This window comes from Hemiscyllium ocellatum, chromosome 12 (assembly GCF_020745735.1).
Source record: "Hemiscyllium ocellatum isolate sHemOce1 chromosome 12, sHemOce1.pat.X.cur, whole genome shotgun sequence".
In the NCBI taxonomy this organism is placed as follows: Eukaryota; Metazoa; Chordata; class Chondrichthyes; order Orectolobiformes; family Hemiscylliidae; genus Hemiscyllium; species Hemiscyllium ocellatum.
In genome coordinates this window covers 65,908,114-65,926,140 of record NC_083412.1, presented here as the reverse complement: position 1 = coordinate 65,926,140, position 18,027 = coordinate 65,908,114, and the positions used below count along the sequence as shown (strand labels likewise).

At 40.5% G+C, this 18,027-nt stretch overlaps 1 protein-coding gene across 1 annotated transcript in view; it reads right to left on the bottom strand.

Annotated features, from left to right (window-relative positions):
• The window catches only part of LOC132820600 (ATPase MORC2-like), a 79,297-nt gene that overhangs the window by 42,211 nt on the left and 19,059 nt on the right, over positions 1 to 18,027 (bottom strand). Inside the window, exons 5-11 of the mRNA XM_060832804.1 lie at positions 14,009 to 14,168; positions 10,272 to 10,383; positions 8,817 to 8,942; positions 8,280 to 8,359; positions 3,508 to 3,584; positions 2,568 to 2,647; positions 2,002 to 2,139 (exon numbers count right to left, since the gene is read on the bottom strand). Coding sequence (XP_060688787.1) covers positions 2,002 to 2,139; positions 2,568 to 2,647; positions 3,508 to 3,584; positions 8,280 to 8,359; positions 8,817 to 8,942; positions 10,272 to 10,383; positions 14,009 to 14,168 — 773 coding nt within the window. The remainder of the gene's footprint in view (positions 1 to 2,001; positions 2,140 to 2,567; positions 2,648 to 3,507; positions 3,585 to 8,279; positions 8,360 to 8,816; positions 8,943 to 10,271; positions 10,384 to 14,008; positions 14,169 to 18,027) is intronic.

Genomic DNA, 18,027 nt, shown 5'->3' with positions numbered 1-18,027 from the left:
ACTGGTGCATGTGTTCAGGCTTCTGTATCTTCTGCCTGATAGAAGAGGAGAGATCATTCTCTGAGTGTGAGGAGTCTCTATTAGAGATAATTTATCCAGAAATTCAGTATTCATTGACAAATTGTGATCTAAATGCATAACTTACAGTGAAATGAGGTAAAATGTAAACCTGTAGCGCTACAGCTGGATCAACTAGCAATTGATAGCAATTACAAGAAGGGAAAAAAACTACATCATCCATTGAGAGGCATTACCACATGGCAATACCATGCCTTGTGCAGCATGCCCATTAAAATTCAAATCTTAAACCAAGAAAACTCAGACTGCCAGGAATGGGCTGCAATGGTGGAAATAACTCCACAAAGGCCAGTATCCAGTCACTAAGTCACCCTTTATTTTGGTGTGCATAGTCCAAGACTCTGACCCAGCTCGCTCAGAGCCAGTGGCTAGAGCAAGCAGAACCAATTCGGGAACTCATTTTCTATGAAGTTCACTTAACTGACTTCATTCCAAATGAGCGTTTTTGCACCAGATCTGCAAACCTGGTTCTCTAGACTCTGCTTTGGATACTGGCAGCGTGTACCTGACCATAGCCCGCCTCTTACACCAGAAGTGTTTCGACTGAAATTCATCTTCTTTAGGTGGCAACAGCTGTGACAATTCTTGTGTCCATCTTGTCTTCAGTGGTTTCTTCGATGCTAGATGGAGGGGGAGGACCCGAGGGTTCTGACACCCTTGCCAATGTTTTGAAGGGACAGGTATGTTTTTCTCCTTCCCATCTGTGAGGTCCCAGCTTTTGTGTGGTCCATGTGCTTGTTCAGAATTGCCTTTCCTACCTGAACTTTGTACGTCATGGAACACAACCTTGTGTTAACCATGTCTCTTACCCCTGTCGAGTCATTTCTGCAGTTTCAATACCAAACTTCATTCCCTGAAATAAATTGCTTTTTGCTTTGAGGAAGTCAAGATGAGGAGAATTACTCATTGATTTTCTGCCTCAATGTCATTCTTTCTGCATGCTGGGCCCCAGTTTCCATGGCAGGATTGAATGAGTCAAGCTTTCCAAATAGCGGCATGATGCCAGAAATGTTTATCCAAACTCAAAGATGACTGTTGCAAGCAAACCTCTTCAGAGGCATGTTTTGCTCTCGTTGCCACTGGAAGAACTCCACAAAGGCCAGTACCCTGTCACCCTTTATTGACCCAGTCAGATCAGAACCTGTTCCCCAGTGAGCAAAACCCCTGACACTACCATTTACATCTGTCAGCCAGGGCTCCCTGATTGGACCAGGTTAACAGCCCCAATCAGGGGCTGCATGGTAGCTCAGTGGTTAGCACTGCTGCTTCACAGCACCAGAGTCCCAGGTTCGATTCCAGCCTCGGGGGACTGCCTGTGTGGAGTTTGCACATTCTCCCCGTGTCTGCGTGGGTTTCCTCTGGGTGCTCTGGTTTCCTTCCATAGTCCAAAAATGTGCAGGTCAGGTGAATTGGCCATGCTAAATTGCCCATAGTATTAGGTGCATTTGTCAGAGGGGAATGGGTCTGGGTGGGTTGCTCTTCGGAGTATTGGTGTGGACTTGTTGGGCTGAGGGGCCTGTTTCCACACTGTAGGGAATCTAATACAATAGAAAAAAAACTAATTTCCTACCAGGTTCACCTGGCTGACCTCATTCCAATCACGACAGTGGGGAGTTCAGGATCAGGCAGAAGCAACCAACAAAAGAGATGCTTGGCCCAGTCTACACTCAGTGAAATGACGTTGCAGAGCCATATTTCTGAATGACCTAACTCTACCTCAATGAACATGTGCAGCTTGGCAGTTAGAACAATCAGCACCAAGTATTTACTTTTTTCTTTATATGTCCATTTTCAACTAGAACAAATAATTATGAACAGCAGTTTTTCTTTCACTTAATTTGTTTGAAAATATTTGTTCAAATGAAAGTGCCCTTGTACTACTTCAAGAGAAATTAATTTTCTTGCAGAAGACTGCACCTTAACATGTGATTCAGCTGTACTCCAATTCTCTTATACATTTTGATTAGACGGCTGTTGTTATAAATAAACATTCCATCCAAGTTTCTCTTCTCAACGTTCACTCCAAAAATAAAAGTCAGTTTATCTGGGACTTTCAGTGCTCTAGGAATAAGAAGGCAAATCAGAAATTACGTGTTTCATGTAACATTCATGGCACAGTATTATACTATGGAACAAATGACACTTCCAATGAGATTTCTGCATTCTCATATAAGGTATCAGAAGTAAAAATTGGCACTTTCAAGATAGGAGATAAAATTCAAAAGTACTTCCAGAGATGCATATTTATAGCAGTAACTTAATCATTTAGTTTTGCAAATTTAAAATACCAACAAAATCTACAAATATGGTGGCATAATACACTTGTGTTCTAACATGCTGAGGTAAACGAACAATAGTGCATAGATGTTGTTTAAAGTTTTCAGTCTTGATAGAGATTGTCACAAATGTTAGAAATTTTCGCAGCATGCAGAGTTAATAAGTGACCAATATTAAATTCAAAGTAGGTTTGCAATTAAATGAATGGATACCTTAGCTTTTCTTGGTGCAGTTTCCTTTTTATGTCTAAATCTCTCTCTGACTTTGATAATTTGTGGTGAGCATTGGCAAGCTTAAATTTTGGAAAGAGAATACCTTAAATCAGTCAGAAAGCAAGGAGCAAAAGAAAACCATAAAAGTAAGCCCCTGAAGTTACAAAGGGAACATTTCTGAATTAGGAGCACAAGAATGAGGGGGGTGGGGGTGGAAGAGGGAAAAATGGGATGTTGGAGGGAAAAAAGTTAGCTAAAAAGAGAGAGGTTGGTGAGGAGGTGGGGCAGAGTCTGGGAGAATGGGGAAAACACAGGATCTAGGGAAGGGGAGTGTCCAGTCCAGTTACACTCTTCAGTTGAAGAGAAATGGTGTGTGTGTGTGTTACACCATTTTCTGCTGCCTTTGTATGTTTTCACATTGCAGCCTGTACGATCTTCCTGTGCATGAACAGCTTGCAGCTTCTTCCTACCCAGTTGCAACAATGACTACACTTCAAAATTTCAAGAGCTGGCATCCCCACACATACTGTTGTAATGCCCATGATATCACTGACAGTGAAGTCCCAGGCAGCTGCCAACATTGAGAATGATATGGATCGGACAAAGACAGAAGAGAATACAGAACAGTCTTCTCAGTCCTTTCTTCTAGCCCACTGATCCCTTCCAATCTCAAATTCTAGCTTCTAGGCTGCCCAGCTCCTGCTGCTGCTCCATTGTTATTTCCTCCTGCTTAAACAGTAGAGAGAGCAGCAGAGTTCCAGAGGGAAAAGCAATTAAACCTGCAAATGAGATATTCATCTACTTCAAAATGGTATTCCAGTATGACTAGTACATTCATCTCCGAGTATAAAAGTTCTTCCTTTTTTATAGCAAGATGCAAAAGAAAGCTGCAATATCTGACTCTTGCTTCACTAGACAAAAGTATCCATAAATCATTTACCTTTGCTTTCATGTTATCGTCACAGGACTTTTCTAATTCCTTCACTTTAAATCTTGCTTCATGTGTATGTTCCTCTGCTGCAAATATCAATTCAAAACCAATTCATATCAGTTCTGCAGAACTCTAAAATGTTCAAACAATTTCTAATAATGTTTACTTTGTGTTTTTGCAGTTGTGTAAATTCTGGTTCCAGAGTGTAATTCCAATTCTATGGACAAAAGTTAATTGCCTGATTGATATGGACTAAGGCCAGAAATGTGGGAGAATTGTGACAGAAGTGGGGCAAGACCTTTGTTGACATGAGCAATTTAGTACATTTTCAAAGAGAGATGATGTTCCTGCCATAGAGCAGCAAGATGCCTATGATCGTGGATTGTTGCTCACCAAAGACCTCAATAACATTGAGTTTCATCTCATTAACATGTAGCTTCCTATTCTACCATCTGAAGAAACTAGATGATGACATGTCCTGGTGATTTCAGCTTGCCATCTTGCACATCCGGCAACAAGGTTTCAGGACACAATTCATGGCACAGCCACATGCATCCCACATCCACAGACACTGACATCCAACAACTGCCAATCTCTCAGAACACTCATGACACCTCTCTGATCCACTTGCAGGACCTTTCGGCTCTTGAGCTGCATTTTGGATCACCCAGCAACAATCTCTGATGTGTTATTGCAAGAGTGTTTTGCATGCATGAACAGGGCCCCAGCTTATGGATTGGATCAAGAACTATCTCAGTGTTGCTTGCTTAATGTTCATTCACTGAGCGACTACATGGATATTCACAGCATACTCAAATTGCCTTGCTGTGCTGCGTCTATTGTTGCAATGGTGTTTCAGCCAGAGCCTGAAGACTCACAGAACTGTTGTATTGACTAGGTGTTGAGCATGCATACAAACCAGGCTGCTTGTCATGCTCATCATTGGTGATGAACCTTCAGAATTGAAATTTCATTGCATATGTCAATCACATACCCAGCCAGACACCGCATGAGTTTTCAACCAAACTGTCATTTGCAAAGCGTATGAAGGGGTAATTCTCCATCAAGTCAAAAGGAGGAACGAGGTGAACGAATGATCCATGGCAATAGGGGGTGGGAGCATTTAAAGCTGAGGTGGGAAGAGCAAATGTATTTGTTGGGATGGGGACAAGAACAGTGACAGGGGCAAGTTGAGGTATAAAGGGGGTAAAAACAGTATAGAATGGGTGGGCATGGAAGGCTACAGAGAAGGAAGTGTTGGCAGTGACCGTAACTATGCCCTCGACAGTAGGCACTATTAAGATGTAATATTGGGCACAGGATGAATTATGTGTGGTGGGTTTCCACATAGGGGTCTGCTCACTGGAGAAATGGGCTGTGACAAGAAAAACAAAAATAGACTTTAACATCACCTAGTGACCAGGCCAAGCCTGATGCAGAAGGTATCCACCCGGAACTTTCACCCTGTCATCATTTGCTGTTTGCTACAAGCAACTCACAACTTGAAAATGCCTGAGCCAATGATCAGAACAGGAAGAGTCACTGATTGGCAAAAGCACAGGTTCCACTTCTGTGAGAAGGCAGCAAAGGCATTAATCATATACTTGCAAAATCTGTGACATTTCAATTGCAATTGTATCAGTGAATATATGAAATGCATTCAATCTGAAAAAAATGTTTGAAGTTGAAATGCTGGTTACAGGCAATGTCCACATTGTCACTGGCCATTGTAAATTGAACATTGAGATTTCAGTGAAGCAGATTCTATTTATTAATAGAGGCGATACTGACCATAACCAATTCAAAACTTGCACGACATAAGCAAACGTGGGACATGAACTGAGTACAATGAGAGACATATGTGCAAGCAATGATAACTTCCGTGGTTGGTATGGGGCTGGTTTAGGAAGACTTTACAGCACATTCAACAATTTCTCTTCTGTGTTGCTTAGCCAGCCAGTGTCACACCTCTACAAGTAGAAGACTATGTTAAAACAGCCATTAGAACTCCATACATGGTCCTCATAGTTGGGTTGCTGCATGTTTCATTGGATTGATAAGAGTGTGCAGGCATCATCTGCAGAATGGCATCACAGGTCTTATACTGGACTAAGAATATGTCCTATTCCTTATGTTTCAAACACAGGTGACTGCCATTAGAAACCATGGATGCAGCCAGAAATATAATGTTGGTTGCAGTGGCTGCCTTGCCCACAAAAGCAAAGGCACATTCAGGAGCAGCAGTTTCAGCAGCAACCCCAGGAATACAACAAGCTTCCATGGAGGCTGAGAAGCAGCTCAGGCAGTGGTAGTAGTTGTAAGGCTCTTCAGAATGCATTGGGAACACAGGTGGCCAGAGACCTTTGGTCCTGAGTCCACTTTCTTTGGATGAGGAGTGAGGTGCAATGTTGATGCAAATCCTGTATGTAGTAGGTCAATGTAAAGTAAGTGTGCTGGATGATGGAGTTGGATTTGAAAACTGAAAGCATGAGAGAATATCCTCTTCCAGTTGCTGTAAAGGTAACACCTGCTTTGGCCTTCAATGCAATAAGCTTCTTCCAGGGAGCAACAAGTGACCTGTGTAGAATCTCTCACGTGTGCTCCTACAATTGAATCAGGACAGTGACTGACACCATCTGAGCAAGATCACACTGGTTCATTTTGTTTTCTCATAATGAGGTTAGTGCTGCAGGCCAGGTAGTAAGACTTAGGAATATAGCTGACTTTTCCCAGGTTTAGGGTGTTATCAACTGTTAAACATGGCACCAAGATCATATCACACCATCACAGAATTCATCAATAGCAATTCGATCAACATGCAGGCAATCGGTGATCACCAGTTCCTGAAGATGTGTACTTGTGACCCTGTCAGCTGCCCCAACTCTTATTTCCTGGAGCACCCTCGTGTATGTGATGCATTTCACAGTCAAATTGTCTTACAAGGCTAGTTACTGGAGGACAAGGGCCACTCACTGCCACCATTTTGGGTGACATCATTGTACAACCCCCTAACTGATGCACAGTATGCCACATCGTTTTAGTGTGCTGTTCAGTGCATAACCAGAACAGGCAAAAAGGTAAAGTGGAGGACGATGAGGAACTGGTTGAACAGAAATGTTCTTACAAGGAAGAAGATAAGGACATTAAACTAAAGGAAGCTCTCCTGTGCATGACAGGGCTCAGTTATGTCAGCCTACAAGCCACAAAGGTCCTGACTGACACCTGATTTCAGTCGATGACAACTGGCAATAATAGACAACAGTTATGTTTACTTATTATTGGTCAACATGACAGCTTTTTATTTACATTATGGGGCAAACTGTGGCCTCTATTAGTTTTATTTGTGCTTGTTTTTGTTGAATGAAAGTAACAGCTTTTCTTCTGGAATACTGGAATACTTGCCTGTTTGTGACAGTCGCCCGATGAATCAAGATAAGATGCTGGTCTGCAGTGAGCAATGGGCACAGAATCATGGGATTTAGAAAAGTTGGTCAAGGATATGGCCAAGACTAGGTAAGCTAGGAGACCTGCTGGATGGACAACTGACAGAAAGTGAAACTAAAAGCAAGAGCCAGCTACGTGCCATTAACAGCCTGGGCTTGGGACTGCTGTGCCATTACATTGGCTGATGAAGGACAACTCAGCAATGCCAGTGCTTGGTCAGATACTTGGTAGGGGTCTATAAGTGGCAGTAGCATCTTGGATGCTAGTCAATTCCAGGTTATCCAGGGTTCTGGCTATGATTCTTATGGTTACAGCAAGATGATAGAAACCAGGCTAACATCATACAAAAGAAGTATCATAACAGTGTGAAAGGTCATAGACTCACAGAGAAAACCCTCAATGAAACTTGATGGAATTGACACGGCCTAAATATTGTGAGATTCAGCCCAAGTAATTTAACATTGTTTTTATTTGACATAGTATGTACCGGAAGAGAAAAATAATTGAAGCTAATGTAAGAAGGCAACAAATGCAGAAAACATCGAGAGTTCTAGTGACAAAGTATTATTTGTTAGATGTCACTCTAATTTTCTTACATGAATCTTAACTTCTAATAAATTGTTTAAATATGATATCCAATTCTGCATCAACAAAACAAGAAAAATATTAAAAAGAACAACTTAATTACTAACTTTGGTAGGAATTAGCAGAACTAAAAATAATGCCAACAAAACTCAGGCACAACCCCTTAATAACTCAAGGGGTCTTTTCATCACATGTCTAATAGTGATGCATTAAATACAAAGTTCCAATTTTAATTTCTGATCTCTCTGGCAAGGTAAAGAGAAGGGAAAATTAGCTACAGTCTATTTTTGATTAATGCAAGCAATTTGGCTGCAGATGTACATCTAGCGAGATGCAAGATTCTGAGGGAATTTGATTCAGTTCTCATCCTGAACCTGAAGAACTGAATTTCCTGCAAATATATTCTTTAGATTCAGGTTTGGGGGTGGGATGCTTGGATAAATTAATCACAAGTTTTCATTGGGTGAACCAGATGCAAGGATCCATTATCACTTTCAACACAGAAGGAAAACAAAAGTAATGCAATGTTATCCTATTAAAATAATAATTAGGAGTGACAGATCATAAATCAATAGAATTTCTGTTTACAAGTTATGGTGATTGATGCTTGAAATCAAATAAACTTTGGTGAACAACAACATTTAATTGGTAGTCACTTCCTCTATTTGATTATTTTAATCTCTGATTAAAATCAACAAATTTAGTTGGTGATATTTACTGACAGAATTATTCTTGAATCAATTAACTCATACCTATTTTCACAGCATGTTCTGCATCCTTTACCTCTCTCAAAGCACGCACTTTGAAACCTTTGGCGAGATAAATGTACTTCCTATAGATATATCAATAAGTGAAAATTAAACATCAAGTCACTATTTCAAATGTTTGTTACGCTTAACTTGAATACGGTCAGTTCTAGTCTACAAATCCCACCCAAATGTCAGCAACTCATTTCTGATTTCACATGGATTACAACCAAAATTTAGTTAAGTCTCATGAGTTCCTTATTTTTCATCAAATCTTTGCAATGAAGTGAAATAATTGAAAAAAAAAGAAAACAATAGATATTTAATCATTATAATTAAATAGTCATCTGTGAGAATTACTTTATCTTGGTGGTTGAAAAAATTCTGTAAATGATCAGCAAATTGAAGAAACTTTCATCCTTAAGCACAGAACAAAAAAGTTTGAAATCAGATTCTTCCTGTAGCTAAGCTTTAGAACTCTAAAACTGATGCAGAACTTCAAAAGGGCTCTAAAATTGGGATATTAGCCAACTATTTTCTTACCTAGGTCTATACAAGGAATACACGAGGCAGTTAGCGTGAACCTTATGCCCCTGAATAAAGATCTTCATGCGAGGGTCAATATATAATATTGCAGCATAGGCTCTAAAGGAATATTGTTCTGGTTGGCTGAAATATGACAAATATAATTTTTGATTACTGAATTACAGTACTATGTAATGTAACCACAATACCGCAGAATACTATTCAGTAGAAATATAGGGCTTATTAAAATATTGCACATTTCAAGGGATTACTGATTAAATTTCTCCTGAAAACAGAGTTTTGATTTAGTTCTGTGTTACAAATTTATACAAATATGCAGAACCTTAAGTTGCCTGCCCTTTCATCTTTGCAGAACTTGAATTTTGGAATAAATTTTTAATATATTTTTATTCATGCATGTGACATTGGCTTCGCTGGCCGAGCCAGTATTTATTGCTGGGCACAGACCATTATCTCTCCATCTATATATTCTGTGGCTGTGTGCTTCCCTCCACTTCACCTGATGTAGGACCACCGGTCCGAAAGCTTGCGATTTCAAATAAACCTGTTGGACTATAACCTGGTGTCATGTAAGTTCTGACTTTGAATATATTTTCAAGTCAGGATGCCATGTGATTTGGCAGGAAACCTGCAGGTGGAGGTATTTCCAAGCACCTGCTGCTCTTGCTCTTCTGGACAATATATGTTTAACCCATTCTACATTATAATCATTCAAACTCTCCACCAATAATAATCTATTCATCAATATTACCAAATTATAACCACTTTCTGGTACTGTCGTATTAAGTACCAGAAAATACAACCTTGTTCTGATTATTTTAAACAATAAATGATGTTCAGTGCAAAAATAATTTATAATCGTGAAATCTTAAGTAACCACCACAAATGATACTACGCTCTCAGTGCAAAAAAAAGGCTACATGCTCTGAATTTTGAGAGCTTTCCCTTTCCTGACTGCCACCTCAGTGTCAATCCACATGCTCAACAATTCAGATGCCAGTAACCTGCTTAAGTTGATAATTGTCTGTTGTCATAATTGATCATGGTTGAAAACACATAGGTTTTAACATCATTATTATGACTTATTTTGATGCACCCATCCATTTTCAAAATTTATTGTTGTCAATTTCAATAAAAACCTTGTTGGCAGTAACATATCTCCCTGACTGATTCTCCCCACAATCACCCAACCCAGTAAATGTGATTATAATATTTATAATTAGTAATCATGCTTCAGCTGTCAGGCACACCCAGTAATCTTCACTCTTATATGAAGACAATCTCAACTGAATTATTTGCCTTGCTGTCTGTTTTAATTAATCTATTGTACTGTGAGAAGCAGAATTATAGGAAACTATTATTCTGTTTTTACAAACTGACTGATCTGTCTTGTATATGACATTTCAAAGCTAACACATCAGTTGAGTTTGTGTTTTTCATTTCATTACTTACATTCCACTGGCTATCATTCCTGTTAGCAGTATATCAGAAGCATCTGTTTCAATATCTAGTTCAGGTACTCCATCATCATTCAGTTTCATGTTATAGATGACGACTAAAGTTCCTGTTAAGAATATGTATTAATTAAAATAATTAATTTTAATGCGAGGTCAGGAGATGGCATAGTAATAGTAGGTACATGGCAGATATAATAAAATATGAAGTTGTAATCTTTAGGCAAAGTGTAGAATGTAAAAAGCTTAAATAATAAATTTCTCAACAAAATAAAGAAACAGATGATGTTAGGTGTCAGTACACATGATTTTTAAATATTTCTTTACAATTGTAGTCTATTAAAAGATCAAATTGAATTCTTATACAGTCACTTGATCGTACAGATGTTGAGTACTGCAGAAAAACAAATATGCATTATATCTTGCATTCATCAAACCAAAATCTCAAGAATACCAAATCTCAAAAGGGAATAATGAATTATACTCCAAGAGGGCACGGGATGGCTGATAAGTAGATTGATTGACAGAGGCTTTGCAATGGAGAGAATATACCAGGGTACCGTTAACTGCAATAATTGCAATTCTAATTGGTCAGGGTATTTTTGGAGGTATTAGACCAGGGAATCGCTGTTCCATAAGTTTTTTTTTCAGTTGAGAAAGGTGTGAAGTCTGTACATGTTGTGTTTGCAAAAGGCAGAGCCCTACATATGAATATGTGTGACTTCTAGCACGAATCTGTCAGCCAAAGTCTGGCTGAAAATCCAAAATTGGTTGATTGTGCAATTCTTTGCACAATTGTTGAGGGAATGTTATTCAATAATGGAATAACATTTAATACCAAGTGTCACAAAGGTCTACAGTACAGAAAAAGGGCAGTTCTGTCCATGAAGTCAAAGTGGGTTAACCTAAGGAAATGCAATGTTACAGGGATAGGGCAGGCAGGTGAGTCTTGGTGTGATACTCTTCGGAGGGTAGGCATGGACTCAATGGGTCAAATGGCCTGTTTACACACTGTAGGGATTCTATGAAGTCTGTGCTAGTCAAAAATAACCTAACTATTCTAATTTCATTTTCCTGCACTTAGCTCATAGCTTTGTATACTTTGGTCAGCGGTCAGTTAGCTCTGTTGGTTGGGTGGCTGGTTTTCAGTGAAGAGCTACGCCAACTCTGTGCTCAATTTCCACAGCAGCATAGGTTACCATAAGGAACTCTCCTTTTCAACTTCTTTCTTTACCCAAGGCACGGAGATCCTCAAGTTAAATCAATGCCAGTTGTCTCTCTCTCTCTCTCTCTCCCCCTGTGGTCTGGAGGACTATCGTGATTTTACCTTTGTGCTTTGGCATCACAAATGTAAATACTTAAATGGTAGGAGGGTTATAGGCAGTGAATACTAGGTTCCCACCACCCTACGGGTGAAAAACCTTTCACTCACATTCTCTCAAAACCTTATGTACCTTACCTCAAATCTATGTCCCTTGGTCAGTGATCTCTCCATCAAAAGGAAACACCTATTTCTGTCTACCATATAAATGACTCCCATCATTTTTATACATCTCAATCATGCCTCGATTCAATTTCTTCTGCTCCAAGGAAAACAACACTAGTCTTTTTAATCTTTCTCCATAATTAAAACTCTCCAGATCAGGCAACGTACTGGCAAATCTCCTCTGCACACTCACTATTTCAGGTCCGTGACCCTTCTTCAGAAGAACTTTGATTTCTCTTCACTGGTGCTGCCAGATCTGCTGAGTTTTTCCAGCTACTTCTGCTTTCATTTCTGATTTACAGCATCCACAATTCTTTCAGTTTTTATCAAGTATCCTACACATGCCTTCTCAACCAACTTATCCATCTGTCCCTGATCTTAAGGAACTGGTGGACACATTTGCCAACTTCCCTCTGATTCACAGTGTACCCTCGGATTGTACTTTTCATCACATACTCCCCTGCCTTGTTTTTCCTGCCCAAGTACATCATCTCACACCTATCTGGATTGAATTCCATTTGCCACTGATCAGCCCATCTATATCCTCCTGTTATCTAAGGCTGCGCTCCTCACTATTTACCACCTCACCAATTTTCAAATCAACAGCATGGTCCAAGTTTGTAAGCATGGGCTGGTTGATTACAAATAGCTCGTTCTGCTGTGAACAACCAAAGAAGTGGATGTTGTGAAACTTGAAACGGTTCAGAAAAGACTTACAAGGATGTTGCCAGGGTTGGGTGGATTTGAGATCATGGGAGAGGCTGAATAGCCTGGGGCTGTTTTCCCTGGAGTGTCAGTGGCTGAGGGATGACGTTATAGAGGTTTATAAAATCGTAAGGGACATGGATACGGTAAATAGACAAGGTCATCTCCCTGGTGTAGGGAGTCCAGAACTAGAGGGCAGAGGTTTAGGGTGAGAGGGAAAATATTTTAAAGGCACCTATAGGGCAACTTTTTCCCACATTGGGTGGTGCGTGTATGGAATGAGCTGCCAGAAGAAGTGGTGGAGGCTGGTACAATTTCAACATTTAAAAGGCATCTGAATGGGCATATGAATAGGAAGGGTTTCAAGGGATATGTTCCAAGTGCTGGCAAATGGGTCTGGTCAGCATGGACGAGTTGGACCAAAGGGTCTGTTTCCATGTTGCACATCTCTATGACTCTAAGACTTCTATTTGGCGATTCACCAATTGTTGGGATGCATGGTCTTCATATCTGGCATATATAAAAATCACAAAAAAAAAGTGCTGTTGAAGCTTTTTTCACTTGCACTCACCAGGTGATAATTAAGAATAAATAAACCTCAAAAGGTAATGAGACATTTAATACAAATGAAATTCTACTGAATTTGCAAATCAATTAAGCTGCAGTTGGTGTGTTGGGTGTAGTTAAGGAGAACCAATAACAGGAAAAATATTGGAGTCATGTAAAAATTTCAATGGAAATGTAATGGGATGAAAACAGATATTTAACTGGAAAAAGGTGGAAATTTTGTTCAACTTAACTGAAGGATGAAACTGTGTTCTATGTTTCTCGCTACTGTTTGCTTCCCTTGGATCTGTATGAAGCAGAGCCAGATGATGCACAATCACTAGACTCCATACAAGACATGTCAAAGTCACTGCAGGAACAAATTACTGCAGATACTGGAATCTATACTGAAAACAAGAAATGCTGGCGATCACAGCGGGTCAGGCAGCATCCACGGAGAGAAAGCAAGCTAATGTTTTGAATCTAGATAACTCTCCATCACAGCTCTCTCTCTATGGATGCTGCCTGATCTATTGCAACTTCCAGCATTTCTTGTTTTCATGTCTAAGTCACTGTTTTGCAAGGTTATGCACCAATAGGCAGACTGACAGAGGAAAACATGAATTCTGCAAAAGACTGCATAACTCACTAGATGAGGCAACCAACTTTGATAATCAAGTAGTGATGAGTGACCTCAGTGTTGAGTTCAATGTCATCTGATAGATTGAATTGTACAAGTATGCCTACATCACAACATGCAAGTTCAACAGAAAAAGCAAAGTCAGATGGTCTTTTGTAACATCAATTTGATTTCAACATTGGGAATATCATTCAAAACTATTTAAAATTTATTGAAGTTTGGTTGCAGACAGTAAATTTCAAAGGTGTTTACAGTTTTATGTACAATATATAACATACAAATATTGAAAAGTTTTGATGACTTCCATGACTTAGTAAAATAATTTAGTGGCTATTTATCATAGTGCACATGCTCTTACCACTTGGTCCTGTAATTTTATTAAACTGCTGCATCACATGAAACTCGTTTTTAAATGGAGAATATTTATGAATGAGTGCAATTTCAAGGGAGAATTTTTCTTTGTCTGTCATCATGGGTTCCTTAGTTGCAACATACCAGGATGGCATCGGCACAATCACCTAGAAAACCAAAAACAAAATCCATTTGGAGTATTGTGTACAATTTTGGTTGCCCTGCTATAGGAAGAATGTTATTAAACTGGAAAGAGTGCAGAAAAGATTGACGAGGATGTTACCGAGATTGGAATGTCTGAGTTATAAGGAGAGACTGCACCATTTTTTAAATCCCTGAAGCATATCAGGGATGACCTTACTGAGGTTTATAAAATCATGAGGGATATAGATAAGGTGAATAGCCAAGGTCGTTTCCCCAAAGTAGGGGAGTCTAAAACTACAGGGCAGAGGTTTAAGGTGAGAGGGGAGAAACTTGAAAGGGACCTGTGGGACTTTCCAAAGTGGGTGATCTAGGAAAGATTTGGAGGCACAGGCAGCAGCAAAAAGTGGCCGAACTAAGTTCGGTATCCATAGGGAGGGCCTCAACCAGGACCTTGGGTTCATGTCACACTACAGGTGACCACCATTGCACTATACACACACACACACACTCCTACAAGACACATACTCCCCCATGCACCCTCTCACAGACTTAGACCCCTTTACACTCACACACACATATACACTCTCTCTCACAGACACTCACAACCCCCCCCCCCCCCCCCCCCACCCCCCCCCCACACACACACACACAAACCCAAATACACAATTACACATATAATTTTTGGGGGTGAATTTGTACTTGCAGAGTTACAATGCTTAAAAACTGCATGAATCCATGTAAGACTCTGTTAACTCATTTTTTAGATTAGAATCAGTCTAAACAACAGCAAACAGGGGGCTGACACCAATTTTTAAAGTTAACCTGAGAATTTAACTTTTAAAAAAGTTTTGTGATTTACACATGAAAGAAGTGAAACTAACATGGTCATTCTAACAGGTGAAAGACTTGACAATCAAGCTATTGTTATGTATAATTTCAGTTACATCACACTGTAAACTTTTGCTATAAATTCTGTGCCCTCCACAACCACCTGATGAAGGAGCAGCACTCCGAAAGTCAGTGCTTCCTATTAAACCTGTTGGACTATAACCTGGTGTTGTATGATTTTTAACTTCAGCGATCTATATAGTTCAGCACTGCATTGCAAGTGGGATGAAGGTCTAACCCACCCTAACTGGACCACCACGATATCTTGGGACTCTGGAAAGGTTGTGGCATCCTAGGAAACTGTCAGCGAGCAACTTGCCTCAGTTTTCACCATCCAGGGATGCTGAAGAAGGGAGGACATACATTTGAGGCTGAGCCCGCGGCCCAGCCTGCAGGATCCTCTGACTAAATTTCCTACCAGGTCCTGGTAAAAGAGCTTGCACAATCTCACAATATGTAAGGGAAGCGGATAGAGGAGAAGCTGGCTCCGATCTCTATCATGCTGCAGAAGCATGAACAGCAGCTGGAAGACCTGAAGAAAAGGACAGAGGAGGTAAAATGCAGGGTCACAGTGGTGGAAGCTCATACCGATCTCTCCAAAAGGTAGGATCCAGGCTCTGGAGATGTAGGTCTATAATTTGCTTGACCAGATTGATGACCTAGAGAACAGGGGCAGGAGAAAAATATTTGGACTGACAGTCTGCCAGAGGGTAAAGAAGGTGAGCAACCAGTGGAACGTATTGAGGACTGGCTGCTCAAATTCCTTAACTTAGAGGCTGGAATGAGAAGCTTGATAATTGAGAGGATTCACTAGGTCATGGCGCGGATGTCAGGTCTGGACTAACGTCCTCGTCCTGTCTTGGTGGTTTCATCACAATAGAGATAAGGAGAGAATTGTGGAAGCTTCCAGAATCCAGGGGAGGGATCCGAAAGTCCTGGTTTATGAGGTCTCTAGGATCATGTTTTTTTTAGATTAGATTAGACTTACAGTGTGGAAACAGGCCCTTCGGCCCAACAAGTCCACACCGACCCGCCGAAGCGCAACCCACCCATACATTTACCCCTTACCTAACACTACGGGCAATTTAGCTTGGCCAATTCACCTAACCCGCACATCTTTGTGACTGTGGGAGGAAACCGGAGCACCCGGAGGAAACCCACGCAGACACGGGGAGAACGTGCAAACTCCACACAGTCAGTCGCCTGAGTCGGGAATTGAACCCGGGTCTACAGGCGCTGTGAGGCAGCAGTGCTAACCACTGTGCCACCGTGCCGCCCACCACTGTGCCACCGTGCCGCTCTTCCAGGACTTCTCAGCGGTGGTGATCCAGAAAGAAAATCCTATGACGGCATCAAGAAAAGACTGAAGGAGCTCAGGATCCAGTACTCTGAGGAATGTGGCAGTCCTTTGGATCACCTTAGATGGATCTGTACATCTCTTTGACATGTCAGAGAAGGCAAGAGACTTTGTGGAGAAATTAACTTAATCTGAACAATTTAGTATGCACAAATAGTAGCGTTGTTTGGGTAGGTCTCTACTTTTCTTTACAAAAAAGAGTAAGTCTAGTCGGGTCATTTTTTTCCTTTTTTTTAAATTGATAACCATCTGGTCTAAACAATGCTCAGGAGCGGTTGGGATGTGAACTCTCATTTTCTAAGTTAAGTTATAACAAAGGATGGGTGGTGTATTTACCTTTTTTTCCCAAAATTTCTTTGTTCACATTGTTATTTCATGGTGTATTTTCTTTCTCTTCTGCTTGTGTTTGTGGTGCAGCTCTAGGTAGGAGGAGAGAAAATTGTTGGGATGGCTGAATGCTTACTTATGGGCAATTTATACCCAGTTCAGGTATTTAAATGCCCTGGCTGCAGTATTGGCAGTGGATTGGGAAGTTGGGTTTTGGGAGGTCTAGATTCCCTCTTTGGCCAGGGAGCAATTTCCTCTATTCAGTGCCAGTGGTGCTTTATATGGTGGCTTGTTATTTGGTTTTTGTTGTATATAGTCTTTGATAGCTTTGTATGTTTTTTAACTGTTGTGGTTTTAGTTTATGTAGTTTTTATGTTCGATGGATCTAGTGACATTAAAGCTCGATGATTTGTAATTCAAGTCTCTCCTCTCTGAACTCTAAATGTTACTGCAGAAGGTTATGGCTAATGACTTGATTAAATGGTGTACCAGGAACATCAAGGGGAGTCACTCACCAATTAAGAGGAAAAAAGTACTCTCAAGTCTTAGAGAGGAAAAGGTGAATATTGCTTTACAGGATGATAGAGAGCATTTGAAATAGCAGAATGGCCTTGATTAGGTTTACTTTTCATCTTTTAATATCAGAAGTAGGGGAGTGGCTATATTGGTTAGGAGGAATCTCCGACTTAAGTTACTGGAGTGTGTTAAAGACACACATGGGAGGTTTGTAATCCTCAAAGCCCTGATAAACAGAGAAGAATATGGTATTTTGAACATTTACTGTCCTCTGGCCCATCCCCTCAAATTTTTGGTAGATGCGTTCTCTAAATCAATCAGTCTCGAGTCCCAGCATATCATTATTGGGGGAGATTTTAACTGTCTCATGGATCAAACAGTAGACAGGTTGTCCAAAGGCCCCCCGATACCCTCTGTACAAACTGAACAATTAGTGCATCTGTGTGTGGAGTTAGGATGGTGGATGTCTGGAGGCATCTCCACCTTACAGACAGGAATTTTACATTTGTTTCCAATCCACACAGACGTCACACCAGGATTGATTTTTTTTCTGACTCCCGTGGCAACCCTGGACTTGGTGGCAATTTGTTGATTGGTAATATTACCATCTCTGATCACACTCCGGTGTACCTGTTGGTTAAGACTAAGGATGCTCTAGAGGGTCCTATTCCTAAGGATAATAATATTGTGGAGTACTTTTCTAAGGAATTTAGGGCGTTTATAGACATTAACTCAGGCTCGGTTAGTAGCCCATCCGTCCTCTGGGACACTGTCAAAGCCTATGCCAGGGTCTT